This window comes from Mesitornis unicolor, unplaced genomic scaffold, assembly GCF_000695765.1.
Source record: "Mesitornis unicolor isolate BGI_N332 unplaced genomic scaffold, ASM69576v1 scaffold4546, whole genome shotgun sequence".
Lineage (NCBI taxonomy): Eukaryota > Metazoa > Chordata > Aves > Mesitornithiformes > Mesitornithidae > Mesitornis > Mesitornis unicolor.
The window spans coordinates 45,829-62,127 of NW_010191543.1; the positions used below are offsets into that span (position 1 = coordinate 45,829).

Genomic DNA, 16,299 nt, shown 5'->3' on the forward strand with positions numbered 1-16,299 from the left:
AGAAATTACATTCACAAATACATATCACTTTTCCTTGTTCTAAAAACCTGGCATTAGCTCTTTGACAGAAAAAAAGATATTTGTAAAACATAACATAGGGTATTTGCTTCACACTTTCATTATTATAACCTGTAGTGCCATCACCAGATTTCATTCTCTATAAATACAGCACTGAGAAGCTCCTCACTGTGCTACAATACTGCTTAACACTGAGCATATGTGCCCCTGCCTGAAAAAAACGAGCTGCTGAAGAAAAGGGAAGCCTATTAGGGACTATTTTGAAAATAGGCCTCAAAATACCTCTTCTGAGACAGCCCAGTGTTAAAATCAGATGTGAGTGGCTTTTTGATTACCAGAAAATGGAAGTGTAACTTCTCCTTACCCTATCCAGAAAAGAGCAGTCGCTGCAGTCCACAGCAATGATGCAAGACGATGTCCACATTAAACTCACGTGTAAACGAGTAATTTCTTCTTTCCTTAGAAAACGGCTGGTGATAAATCCCTTTAAATCACCTAACTGAAGGCACCGAATCTAACTCTTCAGGTTAGTTTCTCCTCATCTACTCCTGTTGCTGCTCATATTAAAGCGCTATAAAGATGTCGATGTCATTAAACACTGTGCAAAAATGGAACCAAGCTGCCCTCCAAACTTCACACCGGAGGAGACAGGGGCTGGGGAAAAACAGACTGAATGAACACAGCCACCCTGGCTCTTCAGCTCCTGCTTAAAGAAAGAAGGGTGCGGATTTGGGAGTCAGGACAAACAGACAGAGCAACCTTGATTCTCAACTGGGGGAATACCAGGTAAGAGAGAGACTCCTCACAAAAGCTTGTAGAGAACAAAAACAAATGAAAATGCTTGTAACTCTCATCCTCTAAGGAGTTCAGTTCCTCATTTTTCCCAAAATACTGAAAAGATCAGAGGCTGAAAGCAGAAATAGCAGAATAAACACTACTGGTCGCTGCGCGCTGCAGCCCAACCAAGCGGGATCCTTCATAGCAACCGCTATGGGCTTGCATCTCCCTTTGCTGCCATGGAGGTTGTTTAACATTGAACCTGCCCTGACCCAAACACTGCGACAAAGTTAAAAAGGAAAGCAGGGGCAGATTTCAAGAAAGTGAAACAAGAGAGGATTTGGGGCAAGCTCTCATTCTTCCTGTCAAAGCCTCAGAACGGAATAGCAAGATAGGAAGTACTTCAGCATTGCACTGAGCCCCTCACGAGTAACTCCAGTTGTGGAAACATCAGGAATGCACGGATGCCACTGAAAAACACCAAATATTTCAGTCCGCACATCGCATGGCCTTAAAATCGTGCTATTTTGTTTTCATTTTTGCAGTGAATCCATCACATACTCAATTTTAAGAAGTCTCCCAACAACCGGATGTATTGTTTTTAATATTCCCTCTTAGTGGAAGCTCAAAAAAAACCAAACCTGGGATCATTTGTTCCTAAATTTGTTCCTATGTAACCTCATCGAGGTGTTCCTGCTCCAGCAGGGGGATTGGACTGGATGAGCTTTTGAGGTCCCTTCCAATCCCTGACGTTCTGGGATTCTGTGATTCTGTAAATACAGACATCAAGTGGAGTGTGTGAAAGGAGACACAATGCTTGTTCATATGGAGAAGGTCTGAGAACAGAAACAGGCTGTCAACTTCTTTGCCAGTCTTCATGTTATGGACACTCATTCTGATGGACTTCCACACCCCTGCTTCCCTTTCCTCAAGTTTAGCTCTTATCTCAACTACTCTGGAACTCACCTATAGCAAGCTTAAAAAAAAAAATCTTTTAAAAAAAGTCCTTCTTACTCCACAGGGAAGATAAGGGCAGCAGATTTATTCTGGTAAAGCTTCATTAGTTTGATTGCATTTGTACAGCTATGCTAACAAAACTGAAATGTTTTGTCCGTAACTCATCATATATTCCATTCTGAAATACAGAGGCCAGTTGGGACTTTTTACTTAAAGCAGGCTTAATATTCTATACGCTATCAAACCTTCCAACACCCATTCACCGCAATAAGAAGACACAAGAGCGTGGGTCATCAGCTGTTAAATTTTTACATGAGCTGACAAACCTGTCCTTCATTAAGGCAGCTCCTGGAAATCCTCCCTTTGAGTGAGTGTGGGTAATTAGGCTTTCAGGTCGAAAGCAAACAGCACTGTGAAAACAAGCGCTCAGGTCTGTTTGAAAACAGAATTAGATTTTCCATACTTAAAGGAAGCTCAGTAATTAACTAAGGTATTAAAGATGCAAGTCTCAGCATGTGCCAACCTGTGTTTTATTCTTCCGTGATGTGCACCATTTATTTATTTTCAAGGTTTGCAGAGTACTGGGCTCTGATTACAAAAAGGAGGATACTCCCACTCACCTTCCCATCCTCAAAAAATATTTTGCTCCATTTACATTTGAAAAAAAAAAATTGTAAATACTTTAAAAACTAAGTTTCAGAATGGATAAACTCTAGGGGGAAAAACAACCCAAAACCCTCCGGGAAGGCAGGTGAGACCGGCAGGTAGAGATGCAGGACCACGGCCATCCTGGTCCAGCCTCACTCCCCCGCCCCGCACTCTCACCGTTATTTCAATACACGCTTCTTTCCAGTGGTTACGCCTCTTGATTTGCTTTGGGAAGCTTGAAAAACATGAACTGTGCAAAGGTAAATACATATTCACCATGCAGCACATTCACAGCAGACCTAAATCTCCCATCAGAACGAATCCCACCACTTTTATTTACTGTCTATGGCATTCAGGTAGACCCAAGGATAAAAACAACGCTCCGGGGATACAGAACAATCTTTTTTCCCTCCTTACAAAGAAGAAAAACATGTGCCTTTGAGGACATGTTAACTGCAGAATACCAAAACGAAATCTGCGAGCAGCAGTTACAGAAATTACACTTAATTAAACTGCACTTATACTAGAAAGCAAGTAATTCTTTGTAAAATTAAGATAGCTGTCTGGAAAGCTCAGTTCCAGAGAGTGACTGCAATGGTCGCTGCGTGCAAGCCAAGACAGGCTGGTTACTCACGCTGATCTGCAGCACGAGAACTCCCCTGGGTCCCAGCCTACTGCAAGAAATTGGAAAAATAAGAAAAGTCTGCTGCAAAAAATCCTGACGCAGACCACCTAAGCTACATGGCCACACTGCAGGTTCTACTGCTGCACTTACTCCCACTGCCGACACATTTTAAATAATTAAACTCATGTTCTCAGCAGTTTCAACCACTGTTTCAGTGCATGGCAGCTACCAGCCCCCCTGGGCCCCGGGATCTCTCCCTCCAGTGGTGACCTTCAGCTGATAGCAGCCCACAGCCCAGAGCAGCGGGCTGTAAAACTCTCCGCACGCTTCCTGCTGGAGCTAAAGCTGAAGATTTGTTAGTGTTGGCAACAGACTGAGAGCTGCTCTTGTGCAATACTTTATCGTGTTTACCTCCATTTTTCCACCAGCTCGGCTAAAACGATTCCTTCTCTAACTTCACTGCATGTGCTTAAAGATTCCTACTGATTTTCTACCGGACACACGGCTGTGGACTGTCCTCCTTCTCAGTCCATCCACAGAGAACACAATATCTGGAGAACCTCCCGTCTTCCTTCCTCGCTCAGAAAGCACCCAGGAAGATCGCAGACCTCCCCCGGCAGGAGAGGAGGATGGGCCGTGTGACGCCGAGCCACGGCTTTGGCCCACCAAGCCCCATCCATCACTTCCTAGAAGCACAGCGCTATTCAAACAATAGCGGGGACTGCGGCCAACTCCTGCCGCTCCCGGGCAGGATTACGGAAAGAGCCGGCAAAGCCGCATAGCTCAGCGTTCTCCATAGCTGCCTCCCTCGCTCCTTCTGCGCCTCCAGGCATACAGCTTCCCCGAGTGCCCTCGCTCCTCTTAAGAGGGCACAGAGCAAGGTCTGAAATCCTTCACGATCTGTTTCTGTGTGGTAAGCAAGAAATGCACATTTGGGAGGGGACTCCATTTGCAGAGTTGGGGTGAAAGGAAAGGGTCCAGAGGAGCAGATGAACAAAGCCCCAGCCTGGCAGTGGGAAATGGGACAATTTCCTTTCCAGCGTCCGCTTTTAGCCCTCCAGGCACACCCAGCAGCTCTTTCAAGACCAAGGCAGTTCCCACGTAACTATCACTGGTTATTTCGGTTAAAAAGCTGCTGGATTGGGCCAAAATACTGACAAATAGAACAATACCAAAATGAGTAGCCCTGGCCATCCCAGTCAACCTTTCGTTTTCACTCTTGAGAATATTTGCCTAGCTTTCCTTATATCCAGATGTACTTGTTCTTGCAGTGTCGGTGTTTGTTAACAAAGTTTAATCACTCCAAGCTAAGAATTTGTGTATGGTCCATGAAGTCTGTAAGTGTTGGTACTTAAACTGACCTTAATTTTACATTCGGATACTGCAGAGTTAATGCATTATCTTGATGCATCCTTAGTCAATCCTTGGTACTTAAATGGGTTTTGGTATTTGGTCTGTGTTGGATTAACCTAACACAAAGCATTCCAAGAGACAATTAAAAATCTGCAGGAAAGTTGAGCACTCACATCAGAGATCCTTCTCAACATTCCAAGCAATGTACTTGAAATCATTTTTTTTTAACCTTTTCCTTTCCAAATTTGACGAACCAGTGCTTTCCTGCAGCTGTAGAAATTTTATTTATTCTTTTGGTATTCTGCAAGTCTGAAAATCAACTGCCCCATCTCCGCAAATCCAGAAGTGTGTGCAATCAGGATGTCAAATTCTAAGCTGCACCTTAGGCTTTATTTTTTAAAAAAGCAAAGCTGACAAATTAGAAAGCATAACTACATTAAAGTGATTACTAAAAAGCTCTCTTCAGCACAAATGAACGCAGATCACTTCCACACTTAAATTATTTTTAGAAGTGATCAGACCAAACTTTTTAAAAGCCCAGATTAGATGCTGACAGTAACAATAACCCTAGCAAGGCTGCTTATTTTCATCACAAACCGTCATTCATTATCTCATGCTCGCCAGTCACTTCTGAAATAAGATGCCGCATGATGCAAGGTACCCAGGTCTGATGACGGAGAAGGTAACACAAAACAGTTTTATTTTTAGCCTTACTCTGAAATTAAAGATGTCGACAGAGCCTGGGTGTCTGCCCAACAGGTACAGTGCTGCTGCTTCCTTTGGGCGGACAGAAAAACAAGAAGAGGGGAACACCACCAAAAAGCACTAAGCAGAAAGGGGGAGTTTTGCACTCAATTCCAGCTTGGCTCCCACTCGAGACAAACTACACCACACCATTTCACCACTCCCATTTAAAAACTGCAGAAGGACCAGAAAGACGAGAAAACTTCTTTTCTTTCTATGCATTTCTTCAAGAGTCAAGGCTCAGTGAGAGGCAAAGAGAACTCTCCATCTCTCTTTTCATTTATTTTTCGTTCAGAGCCTGTTAGCCTGCAGTAGGGTCATCTCCAAAGAGTTCCTGACACAGCTCTGCTCTGACTTGGACCGCAGCATCACAGCACCGTGCCAGAGACGGCTGTGATGGAGAGAAATAACGCAGCTGGGAGCTCTGTTCCCAAGCAGAAACAGAAACACTGAACAGAAGCTGCGACAGCTCAGTACATCATCTGCATGGGAGAAGGTGCCGAGGAGGCCCAACTTGCAACCCATGTTCCCACACATCACGCTCCCTCGCAGACTGGGGCGTGCTGGGGCACTGCTGACACCGATTCAGGGAAGGAAAGTCAGCTTTCTCTTTTCAGTGCATTTGAAACTGTGCGATCTTTGCGAGCCAGTGTACCCAATGCATGAACTGCGACCGTTCTCTTGCACAAAAGATACTGCCCTTGGAACCAGAAGAACCAAAACTTCCATCAAAATGAGATCACTAAAAATATTTGGAAGAAGAGTTTCAACTTGCAAAAACCTACTTTTTAACTAGCTGAATGGAAAACCACTGGTTGGCAAACCAGGCCCGACTTGTTGGCAGAGAAGGTCGCTGCAGAAGACAGAGTAAGTAGTTTGATGATATCCAGCATGCAATAGTTTGGGGCTCTAGAGTTACTGAGCTGGATTTTATTAAAAATGACACAGAGAAGGTTAGGAACTACTGTGAGGAAAAAATGAGAGTAGTATTTCCTTTGACCACAGAGCCTTGTACACGATCCCAGCGTCTCTAGAACCCGTACTGTGTCTCCCTCCTTCCCTAGTGCTGCTTACTTAGAGGTCCACTTCAACGGGAAAGGAAATTCAGAAATTTGTTCATTGCTACAGAACACCCTCTAAAACCTGTAAGAATAAATAATCCTTAATATTGGAATCAACATCTTCAGTCCTGCCTGAAATTAATGCTTGGCGTTTCATAGCCATTTCGATTAGGCAGTTTTTATCGTTGAAGCTTTTAGTATAAGAAAATACTCCAATTTTATCATAAAAGCAGTTATTTGGTCTAGTTCTAGGTCTCTACATAGTGACAAAACCCAGCAATCACTGAGTTGTCTGGACTCAACAAGTAATCCTGAGGGAAAGGACAGCAGCGCTGGAATGCTGTTTCCTTCTGTCAGTGTGTGTGAACACGTGGATCTTCTTTGGGGTATGGGGAGAAAAGGAGGGAGCTTTCACTTTAATTCCCTCATCTAAAAGAAAGTATCCCAAACATTTACGGCCAAAAAATTTAAAACTGTTCTGTTAAACACTGTCTACTTTCAGACAATTAATTTGTAAGGCCACTACTACTTAGCAACTATAAAGTATGTGAATATACCCAAGTAAAAATTTAAGTGCTCAGGTGATTTTTAATACAAAGACAGCTAATGTTATTTTATTAAGTCGTGCACCAAGGAAGACAAATAAGAATAATGTAACTGGAGGCCCAGCACACGACACCATAGAACATCAGCCCACATGAAGAGAGTCAGCAAACCAAACAACGTTCCCAAAAAACAAGATATGGGACTAACAAAAGCAAAGCTGCCATTAATGAAGACAATATGAAACTTCGAGGCTATGTCAACATTCAGATGTTACACAAATCACTAAAATGCACAAGTGGGTTCCAGCAGCAAAACCCAAAACGTGATATGATAAAATGCAGCTACCAGATGCAAACGTACGGAACAGCAGAGAGCTGCTGCTTCCTCAGCCCCTTTAATCAGCAAAGCCAGCCCTGATGGACGTGCTCCTCGCCCTGTGCTGCAGCACCAGGCTCACAACCCAACCCCTGTCAGCGCCCCCGTCTACCCCACAGCTACAGCGCTTCCGCTCAGCATCACCACATAAGACCAAGTTTTCTGGCCTTTTAAACAGCGTCCTAGGAACACTCTGGTTTAGTTATTGCCTTTGGTGTTTGTGGAGCTTTGTAGGCTGTAAAGGTTTTACTCCACTCAGTTAATATTGAGCATATGAAGTTTCTTACCTCCGATATTCTGGATAATTATTGTAGTTGCAACAAGAACCTATAAAAAAAATTGATTTCTTTAGAAAGGGTGAAGATAACTGCAATCGTATGTCTAAAGCAGTCATAAAACACACATGTATTATCTTAAACAGATGTAGAAGCGATAACTAGTACTGAAAGGAAGGCCCTCTTCTCTTTAGTGAAGAGTTTAACACATGGAAACCAATGCAAGCTAAAACGAATATAAAAGCAAAAAATTCTCCCTGAGGATAGGGCATTTTCATTCAGAGATGATAAAACTAGAGAAGTTATAGAGAATCGTGTTCTACAGACAGTGAGGTTTTTAAATCTCTGAAAACGTGTAAGTGCATTCAAATTGAGATTAGGTGAGCACAAATGAAAAGGATCATTCACATCTGAAAAGACAACCAGCAGAGATTTGTACAAGCTACTTCCTCACTTCAAAACCCTGAATATTTTTAACTGTTATGAATGTCATTATTCCTTTAAACTTGGAAGCTGAAGAGATTTTTCTTTAGTATTTGTGGTCATTCATACTGGACTGATATGGAAGTAGAAATTACCATAGGCTATTAAACTATTTGTCTGAATCCGAAGAATTAACTTCCAACTGAAAAAACCCTTCAAGTGTCTAAAGTTTTCCCAGTGTTTCTTTTCAGTTGAGTTCTAAAATAGCACAGTCATTGAGCACAGCTTGTCCTTCTACCCACTGCTACTCCTGTTGTAGCAGGACCTTCCTACATGAGTGCTACCATGGAGTCCACTTGGAACAAATTAAGCCACACTCACAAGAAGGAAAACAAATTTGTACTTTCAAATAAAATCCAAAAGCAGAGTTGCTGGTTTTTCAACTGATCAGCTAGAAAATCTTATCAGATTTTAGACAAATTCTAAGTAAGTTCAAAAGTCACAGGGGAAGGCGGGGGGGAAACCAAACAACAAACCCTTATGTTATCTTGGAATTTGCCACAGACGGAAACAAATACTTCATGTCTCTGGAAAGGGAGAATCAGCAATCTTCCAACGGCAGAAAATCTCCATTCTCACAAATCTCAGAGAAATCTTTTTGACAGGAAATCACCATAAGGTTGGAAAACTCTACTTACTTCAAGAGTAGTTAACCACAAGTTTACTCTCAACCTAAGATGCCAGCTCAGGCAAGGTCCTGCAAAAGTCTGCATCATTACCAAATGAGTCGGGAGGGAACAGTAAATCCTACTTTAAAGACAACAGAAAAATAAAAAAGCCACCTGTGCCTGACGAGGGTCAGGAGAGTTCAGGGCCAGGATTAGAATTCAGAACAGTTGTGGTAAACTAGAAGAGTCTAAAAATCAACAAGCTCAGTTGAAAGCAATGCATTCAGGAAGTAGACCTCAAATACATGACTTATAAGTTATTAGACTGCAAATAGAGAAGATAGTCTGAGATAACACAATCAATAGCACGAAGCACCCACAGAAACAAAAGATCTTGTTTTGGGATGTAGTACCAGCCATGTTTTACCCAAAATACAGGTAATGATTACATGCTTGTCACCGTCAAGTTCTCAGCCAGCTTACTGTGTTCCGTTTTGCAGGCAGGTTTTAAGAAAGGTCTACAAACGCCAGCAGTGCTTTAAATGGGAAAGGTAAGTGTTCCAGAAAATGTCAGTCCATCAGCAAAGCTCAGTGAACTTTTGTTAATTATTTAATCAAAACAACAGCTTCCCAACCTAAAAATATTCCAGTGCCTGCGTGCATACTGAAAACAAAAGACCAGATGATTTGTAGCACAAATTATTTAAATTGAAAATTATGAAAAAGTGTGTTAGGGAAAATTTAAAAATTACTGATGTTGATGACACAGTGAAGCTGTGAAATCTGCTTCATTTCAGCTTTTAAATAACAGAGCAGACAAACATCTGCAAAGAATGGTTTATGTATGTTTAGCCCTGCTTCAGAGCAAGGGCAGACTACGCCACATTTTAATATCTCCTTAAGCTCTTAATTTCTATGGCTTCTGCCTCTAATGGCTTGTGGTTAAGGTGCACAGAGCAGCTCCCATAAAAATAAATTTATTTCATACCTTGCTAATATCAAGGTTTATTATTTCTTGAGGTTCATCACACCTTAACTTGGATCAATAAATATTGATCCTCACAGTCTACACTCGCATCTGCTTATTAATGCTGGTGAAGTCTTCTAAACACCTAATAGCTCAGATTTAATTCTCAGTTAGATTAAAGCAGAAAAAAATCAAACTCTACTCTGTTAAGCAGAACTCATTTAAGAAAAATTTACATTGTTTTAGTAAGCCATTAAAATCACACTTCTGTGTGGTAAAATCACAGAATCCCAGAACGTTAGGGATTGGAAGGGACCTCAAAAGATCATCCAGTCCAATCCCCCTAAATATGCTCTCAATTTAACTGAAACAGAGCACAGAAATCATAATATTGAATGTGTGGTATTCACCAGTAGCATTTCTTGTGCACCCCACGCTACTGGACAACATTGTCCATCAGGAAAAACAGGTTCAATACACAGTACTAAAAAGGCATGGCTTACATGCTGATTACTCTCATACCACAGTGGTTAGTCTGCTGGTCATTTGTTTTGCTTGGGGTTTTTTAATCATGAAAAAACCAGCCCTAACAAGTAAGAAATACTAATCTGAAGAGTCTACTAAACAAAAGAAAAAAATAAACATGCATTAAACTTCTTCTTATTTGTTCTTATTGTGGAACTTAGGGGCAAAGCAAACACTGATCTTCGATCTCTATTAAATGCGAGAACACCAGCAGTAAATCACTTACCCGTCTCTTTAACCGCTGGAGCAGAGGTAGGATGGAGCTGTTACAAACCTGAGCCAACTCAGCAACAATGCCACTGAGCAAGTATTTGTACATACAGCTCGAAAATGAACACTCTGACAGGAAAGAGGCCCAAAATCTTGCATTTCATGAGTGTCTGTTTTACAGTTAACTAAAGTTTGAGCTTCCGCAGACCAACACGCTAACTAAAATGTAGTAGAAAGTGGCTTCAGGACATAATGGACTTTTCAGTATAGCAGGACATCAGTAAAAAACTACATATTTCATTTACATCTCTTTACTGTGCAAAGAACAGCTGCATATCAGAAGCACGAGACGAAGAAGAAAAATACAGGGGTAAAAATAAATACTTACCTTTCCAGTTGATCCAAACGCAAACAGGCCAAGGTCTTCGTAAGAAGTCACAGCTGTTAGCAAGAAAAGAAAACAAAAGCTAAAATATTTCTAACTTCAAAATCAACTGAAAACTCCAGCTTTGCTTTTTTTTCCTTTTTAAATGAACACAAACCGGGACAGAATTAAGAGACTATTTTATAGTATTTTTAATGTATAAAATAGCTTTTATATCCATTTGTCCTCCTGCTGACCTTTATGCTGAACCATTCACAGACTCTCCAGGAACTTAATTTAATATTAAAATAATAATAGTAAAAAAAAATAATATTATACATTAGTGGCAAATTGCCTTATCCCAAAGATTTTTGTAGATGACACCATAGGTGAGGAATTACAAAATCAGTCTCAACAATTGGATGTAAGTTATTCCCGCATTTTATTTGTTAAAGTATAATTTTTTTTAAATGAAGACAACAACAGAGGATCTCTTTTCAGCTTTCTAGGACTATAAACATCAGTCATCATCTTGCCAGCTTTTAAAAACTCGGCACTACTTATTTTCAAGAGAGCTGAAGGTAAAGAACTTCCTTGGTTGAAATCGATTATTAAAAAAACCAAAACCAAAACCAAAGCAAAACTAAAAAGAAAGCAAAAATTCTGCCTTTACCTGCACCTCACTTAATCACAATGAAACAGCCTGTAGTTTCCTGGATGCTTTTGTTGAGTTTTAGCTGAAGCTCACTTCTAATATCCCTGTTAACTCAAACCAATCCCCTCTCAGAAGAGGGGAGATGTATTAAAGTCTTTCATTACTGCTCTGTATTTTGTGAGTAGAAACCCAAGCGATATCAAGAAGATGAAAGTTTTCTGAGAACTACCACTCACTTTCTTGGTCTAGAATAAAAGGGTCTGCAGTTGTAAATGCTCCAAAGGGTAAAATTAACCTCAAGCCCACATAATTTTATTGCCGTAACACTTGCTTTCCCTTCCTTGGCTCTACTCGGGACGCTCTCGCTCTGCTCCTGTCACACCTTAATTCAGGGCCCAGCCCTGCAATTTGAGCTGCTGGGGGCACACCTTGACACCTGAGTGAAGGATAAATGGAATCAGACATGGGAAACACAGGCGGTTCACAGGGCTCAGGTAACAGGACTGGAGCCTCAGACCGCCCTTTTATTTCAAAATCACATCAGTGCTCTAGAGGAAGCAAAACTTCACTGATTTTCTCATATTATTTTCTCAAGGGCGACATTTCACTCTCTGCTCTATTGCTGACACCAATACGCTCTGACAAAAGAAGTGAAATTACAAAATTAAATAAGCCAGAGTCAGCTCTCAGCATAAACCTGGATTAATCTCTTACTTCTGCTGTTACTGATACAAATCATATACAGGTATCATTCAACACGAAGAATCTTACTCTACTTTATTCTGTATTTTTCTTAATTTACAAAGTTGCTGATCACAAAAAAGACAGCATTTTAGAAGGCCATCTCCAATGGCAACAACAAATGAGGAAAACGTTAGACGTATTTAGGAGAGAGCTGTTTTTACCACATGAGAACAGACAGGCAGCACACACGCACGTGGAGTTACCAACAAAAAGAGAACACAATTTTCCACGCAATCTCAAAACAGCAATATAAAACCTTAGAATATTGTCTACAGTAACTCGTGCTTCTCTAATCAATGTAGCCCTGTGAACACGGGGAAGCCCTAGAACTCAATCGCATTACCTTTGGAGTTTCAAGAGTATTAAGCACAACTGATAGAAAGACAAACAAGTTCTGCCCGATGGGCTTGATTTCTGTTCTGTTATTAACACTGAATGGAAATTATCCCTTTAAACACAAAGTGGAATTGGCAAGTTTACTATGAGGAATACTCGTGACTAACTCATACCGTGAAAAGCAAAAAAGCCACGAGACTTCAAAGTAAAACCCACCTGCATTCCCGATTCCTTTGCTTTACAGCCTGAGCTCAGCCTTTGTCAGTCCCAACCCCAGAGCAATGCAGGTTGTACTGAATTAACAGCGGGAGAAAACTTTGTCTAAACTAACCCAAATCTAACACTTCATGCTTGGCAATTTTTTTTTTTTGCTAAACCTTTTGGTCTACACAAATAATTTGATTTTGTCAAAGTCTAGACAAATATAATTTAACAGCTGAACACGCTTCTTTATTTTTAAAATGTCTGTGCTTAATAAATCCTGGTCTCTGCTTAAAACGGAATTAATAGTAGAGCTTCCTTTCCAGAAGGTATTTTATAGGTTAGCACTTTCCTAGGATTACCTTCAGTATTTGAATACTTGAATCAATAGTTTACACTTTCAAAGATTTTTTCCTCTCCACCCTTTAAATTTTTCTAGCTCATTTTCTAATAGAAACCTACTAAAATTTCTTTCCAATTCCTTGCCATGGATTAAGCTTAATACTGTAACGTTGTTCACAAACGCATGCAGGTTTCATGAAGAAAAGTGCTGAATTATCTACTTTGGAAGCAAACACATGCACGGATTTTACTCTGTCAAGCTGCAACAGGCCACATTTCGTATTCACTTTTTAAAGACCCACAAGTCACACTTCTCACTTTTCAAAGACAACATTCCAGGGAAAGACTTGGAATGATATCTAACATTTAATTACTTCAATAGTTTACAAGAATTATAGTACATATCATCTGAGAGAAATCTTGTTTTTTAAAAAATAAAATATTCAAAACGCTGTAAATCCAGCACATGTACCTGGACACAGTTCAGGTGCTAGCATTACCTGCCAACATTAGGTGACCACTGGTTATTAACTGTAAAGTGCTAGTTTCAGACAAGAGAAATACTTCATCCTGTCACTTCAGCAGTATTCCCTGCTTTCAGTTGTGTGTATTTAAAAGTGCTTCCCTGCGGTGGAACGTTGCCTTTGGACAATAACTGAGAAGTCAAACTGCTCTTACATATTAGGTCTCTTAAGTTCATAACACTGAAACTTTTCTTACTCCAAAAAGCTTAAATCCTTCACTTTCCCCTCTCACCAACAGTTCTTTTTCAAGGATCTCCTTAATTCTTACTTTACCAGACAACAACATAATACCACTTAGTGCCTATGTAATACAGGACTTTTCAGCCTCAAATAAGAGGTAAACAAAGATCATCAGAAAATACCTCAAGTTCCCCTTTTTTTTTTTGCTTATGTGTCTTTCTAGCTCTTATTTCAGGTTCTGATTCCTTTCTAATAAGCAGAGCCCCAAGAGGAGAAAAAAACTTGCCAAAGACTTAGTCCCAAGTCATCAAGCAGCCAGCACCACCAACCGTAAAAGTAACCCTACCTCTGGAGGATACTTTTTAAGAGTGTATGAAGATGATCACTCTACGGGTGAAGACAGGAGCGGGAGATCTAAGAAGCATCAGGAAGCAATCATCTGAGAGATCAAAGTGAGCTACAGAAAACAAAGCAAATAAGGAAAGAAACAAGAAATTTTCTCCCAGCACCTTTGAAAAGAGGAAAACAGCTAAGAGGGAAACAATAAACAAGTGACTGAAAGAGACGGAGACTTCCTTTGTGTGAGAGAACTCAAGGACCCAGTCAGTTGTTGCAGAAACAATTAAAAGCAGCAAGAATTAAAACATTACCAGAATAGACTGCAGATTATTGGAAACTACTGTTTGAACATTCTCAGAGCAGTGTAATTTCTAAGCACTCCGATGTGACTTCTCATTCAGTATCAGAAATGCCGTAAAAACCTGCGTCTAAATTGCCATGAGAATTAGGATAATCCAGTATGATTACAAAACCTGAAAGTATCCGTTGCAAACCATAAACAGAATCTGTATTACAAGCAGAAGAGTGAAAGACTGCTATTTTATTGCTCTTAAGCCTTCACGGAAAGCAGCTGAAGTACAACTCTGGAGTGGAGTGGTTCAGCCAGCACCAGGATAACTTTACTATAGAAATAGTGGAGCTGTCTTTTTTGAAAGATGAGAGGCATTTTGAAAAAAAAAAACAAACCCTGAGTATCTAGAAACCAGTCAGTTGGGCATTGACTTTTCACGTGAAGCTTCAAAACCCTGTTTTTAAATGGCAAATAATAATTGCTAAAAACATTCAATATTTCAACGTCAGTGAATCAGACATGGCTATCTGTTAACATGCTGTTAGTGATAATAATGAGAATGGGTCATGTCTCTGCGATACGGGGGATAAAGTATTTCAGAGATCACTCTTAAATAAAACCTGTTCACTTACCAGTCTGAGTGCACATACTGAGCAGAAGAAATACAGAGTATGCAGCAAGGCTGGCAACAATCAGCAACAAGATACTAAAAAACACAAAATATTTACGATTAGAGCACTTTTAGAGTGCAGTGTAATTTATCTCTTTAAGAATGCTACTTTTGCAAAAAGTAAGCTATCACAAGACAAGATTTCCTCATTTTATGGCTGGTATCTGGTGACTATGGTTCATACGGTCTCTGACCTTCCCAATACTTGCTAAGTTCCGCTGTTTCTTACAGTGCCCACCAAAGCATATCACATACTCTGTACAGGGTAAAGACCACACAGATGAATAACAAAGAGGACGTAAACATCAGAGAGTCTGTACAAATATGCATCTTCTAATGAAGTGAACCTAATGCTTAGGAAATGGTAAAAATGACAATTCTGGCAACTTTGGTCCCGTTATCCATAGGCTAGCACGTACAACAAGCAGAAGTGCAAAACAAAAGCAAAAGCACAAGCTGATTCTCATTTTTCAGATATGTGGCAATCCTACTCCAGAAGGCCCATTTCTGGATCTAAAAGAGACAGCAGCTTTAAAACATAAATATCAATCTATTAGGAGTAATGGCCAAGAAATTGCCACCATGTGGCAATTTACTGCAATTTTTGGGCAGTACTTGCATTCAAACAGATTTGAATGACTAAACCAAAGAAGGAAGATCTTATTCAGCGGTGCTGAAAAGCATAAGCTATTTATTTCTTCCTCAGTTTTTGTACAGGAGTCTATTTAGTAATCAAGTTTTGTCACATTTTTTTACAAGTTTTACAAGTTGTTTTTTTAACAAGCTTTGTTTTGTTACGTTGTTACATACCACCAGCTGGGTTGAAAAATAAGTGCACATAAACACTAAAAACTTACCTAAACCCTATGATCCCTGTGTTGGCCATAGCATAGGATAAGCCAAGTATACCACTTCCCATTATTGCATTCATTAAATTGAATACTGAGAAACCAAAGGAAGAGCCACGATTTGGAGGATTCTGTGAAAACGGCAAAACAAAGTACAGTTAGTGCAAGAGGTGTTTCGGTCTTTCATAGAAGTAAGTGTAAGGGAGGAGGAGTGCCAGTCAACTTTTCCTTCCCTTATCGAAATCGGAAAATTTCTTTTCTCACCCTCGTGTATATAAAATAACACGATGCTGTCTCGTAAGACCACTGCAACCTTTGCACACAGCGATACCAGAGAGCAATAAGAGCGCGGCGAGGTTTATGCTCCAAAGCCGGCTGTGCCTGCGGGCTCGCAACAGGAGCGAGGGGCAGAGCAAAGGGCAGCACTTCCCATCGCTGCGCAGCCCAAGCATCAAACGGATCAGAAGCAGCGCCAGGACTCAGCTCGGTCGCCCAGGGCCGGCGCTGCCCCGCGCCCCTGCCAGGTGTCACCCCCGGGAGCCTCCCGCGAAGCCCCGTCGCCCTCCGCTTCCCCACATCGATCCGACCTTTGAGCTCCAGCTCTCCCTCCCCCCGCCGGGCCCACGCTCCCC

At 40.9% G+C, this 16,299-nt stretch overlaps 1 protein-coding gene across 1 annotated transcript in view; it reads right to left on the minus strand.

Moving 5' to 3' along the window:
- SLC38A6 (solute carrier family 38, member 6) overlaps positions 1 to 15,798 on the minus strand; it is a gene marked incomplete at both ends in the record, with an annotated part of 36,470 nt that extends 20,672 nt beyond the window's left edge. Inside the window, 4 exons of the mRNA XM_010186758.1 lie at positions 7,392 to 7,431; positions 10,561 to 10,613; positions 14,782 to 14,855; positions 15,677 to 15,798. Coding sequence (XP_010185060.1) covers positions 7,392 to 7,431; positions 10,561 to 10,613; positions 14,782 to 14,855; positions 15,677 to 15,798 — 289 coding nt within the window. The remainder of the gene's footprint in view (positions 1 to 7,391; positions 7,432 to 10,560; positions 10,614 to 14,781; positions 14,856 to 15,676) is intronic.
- Between the last annotated feature and the right edge of the window lie 501 nt (positions 15,799 to 16,299).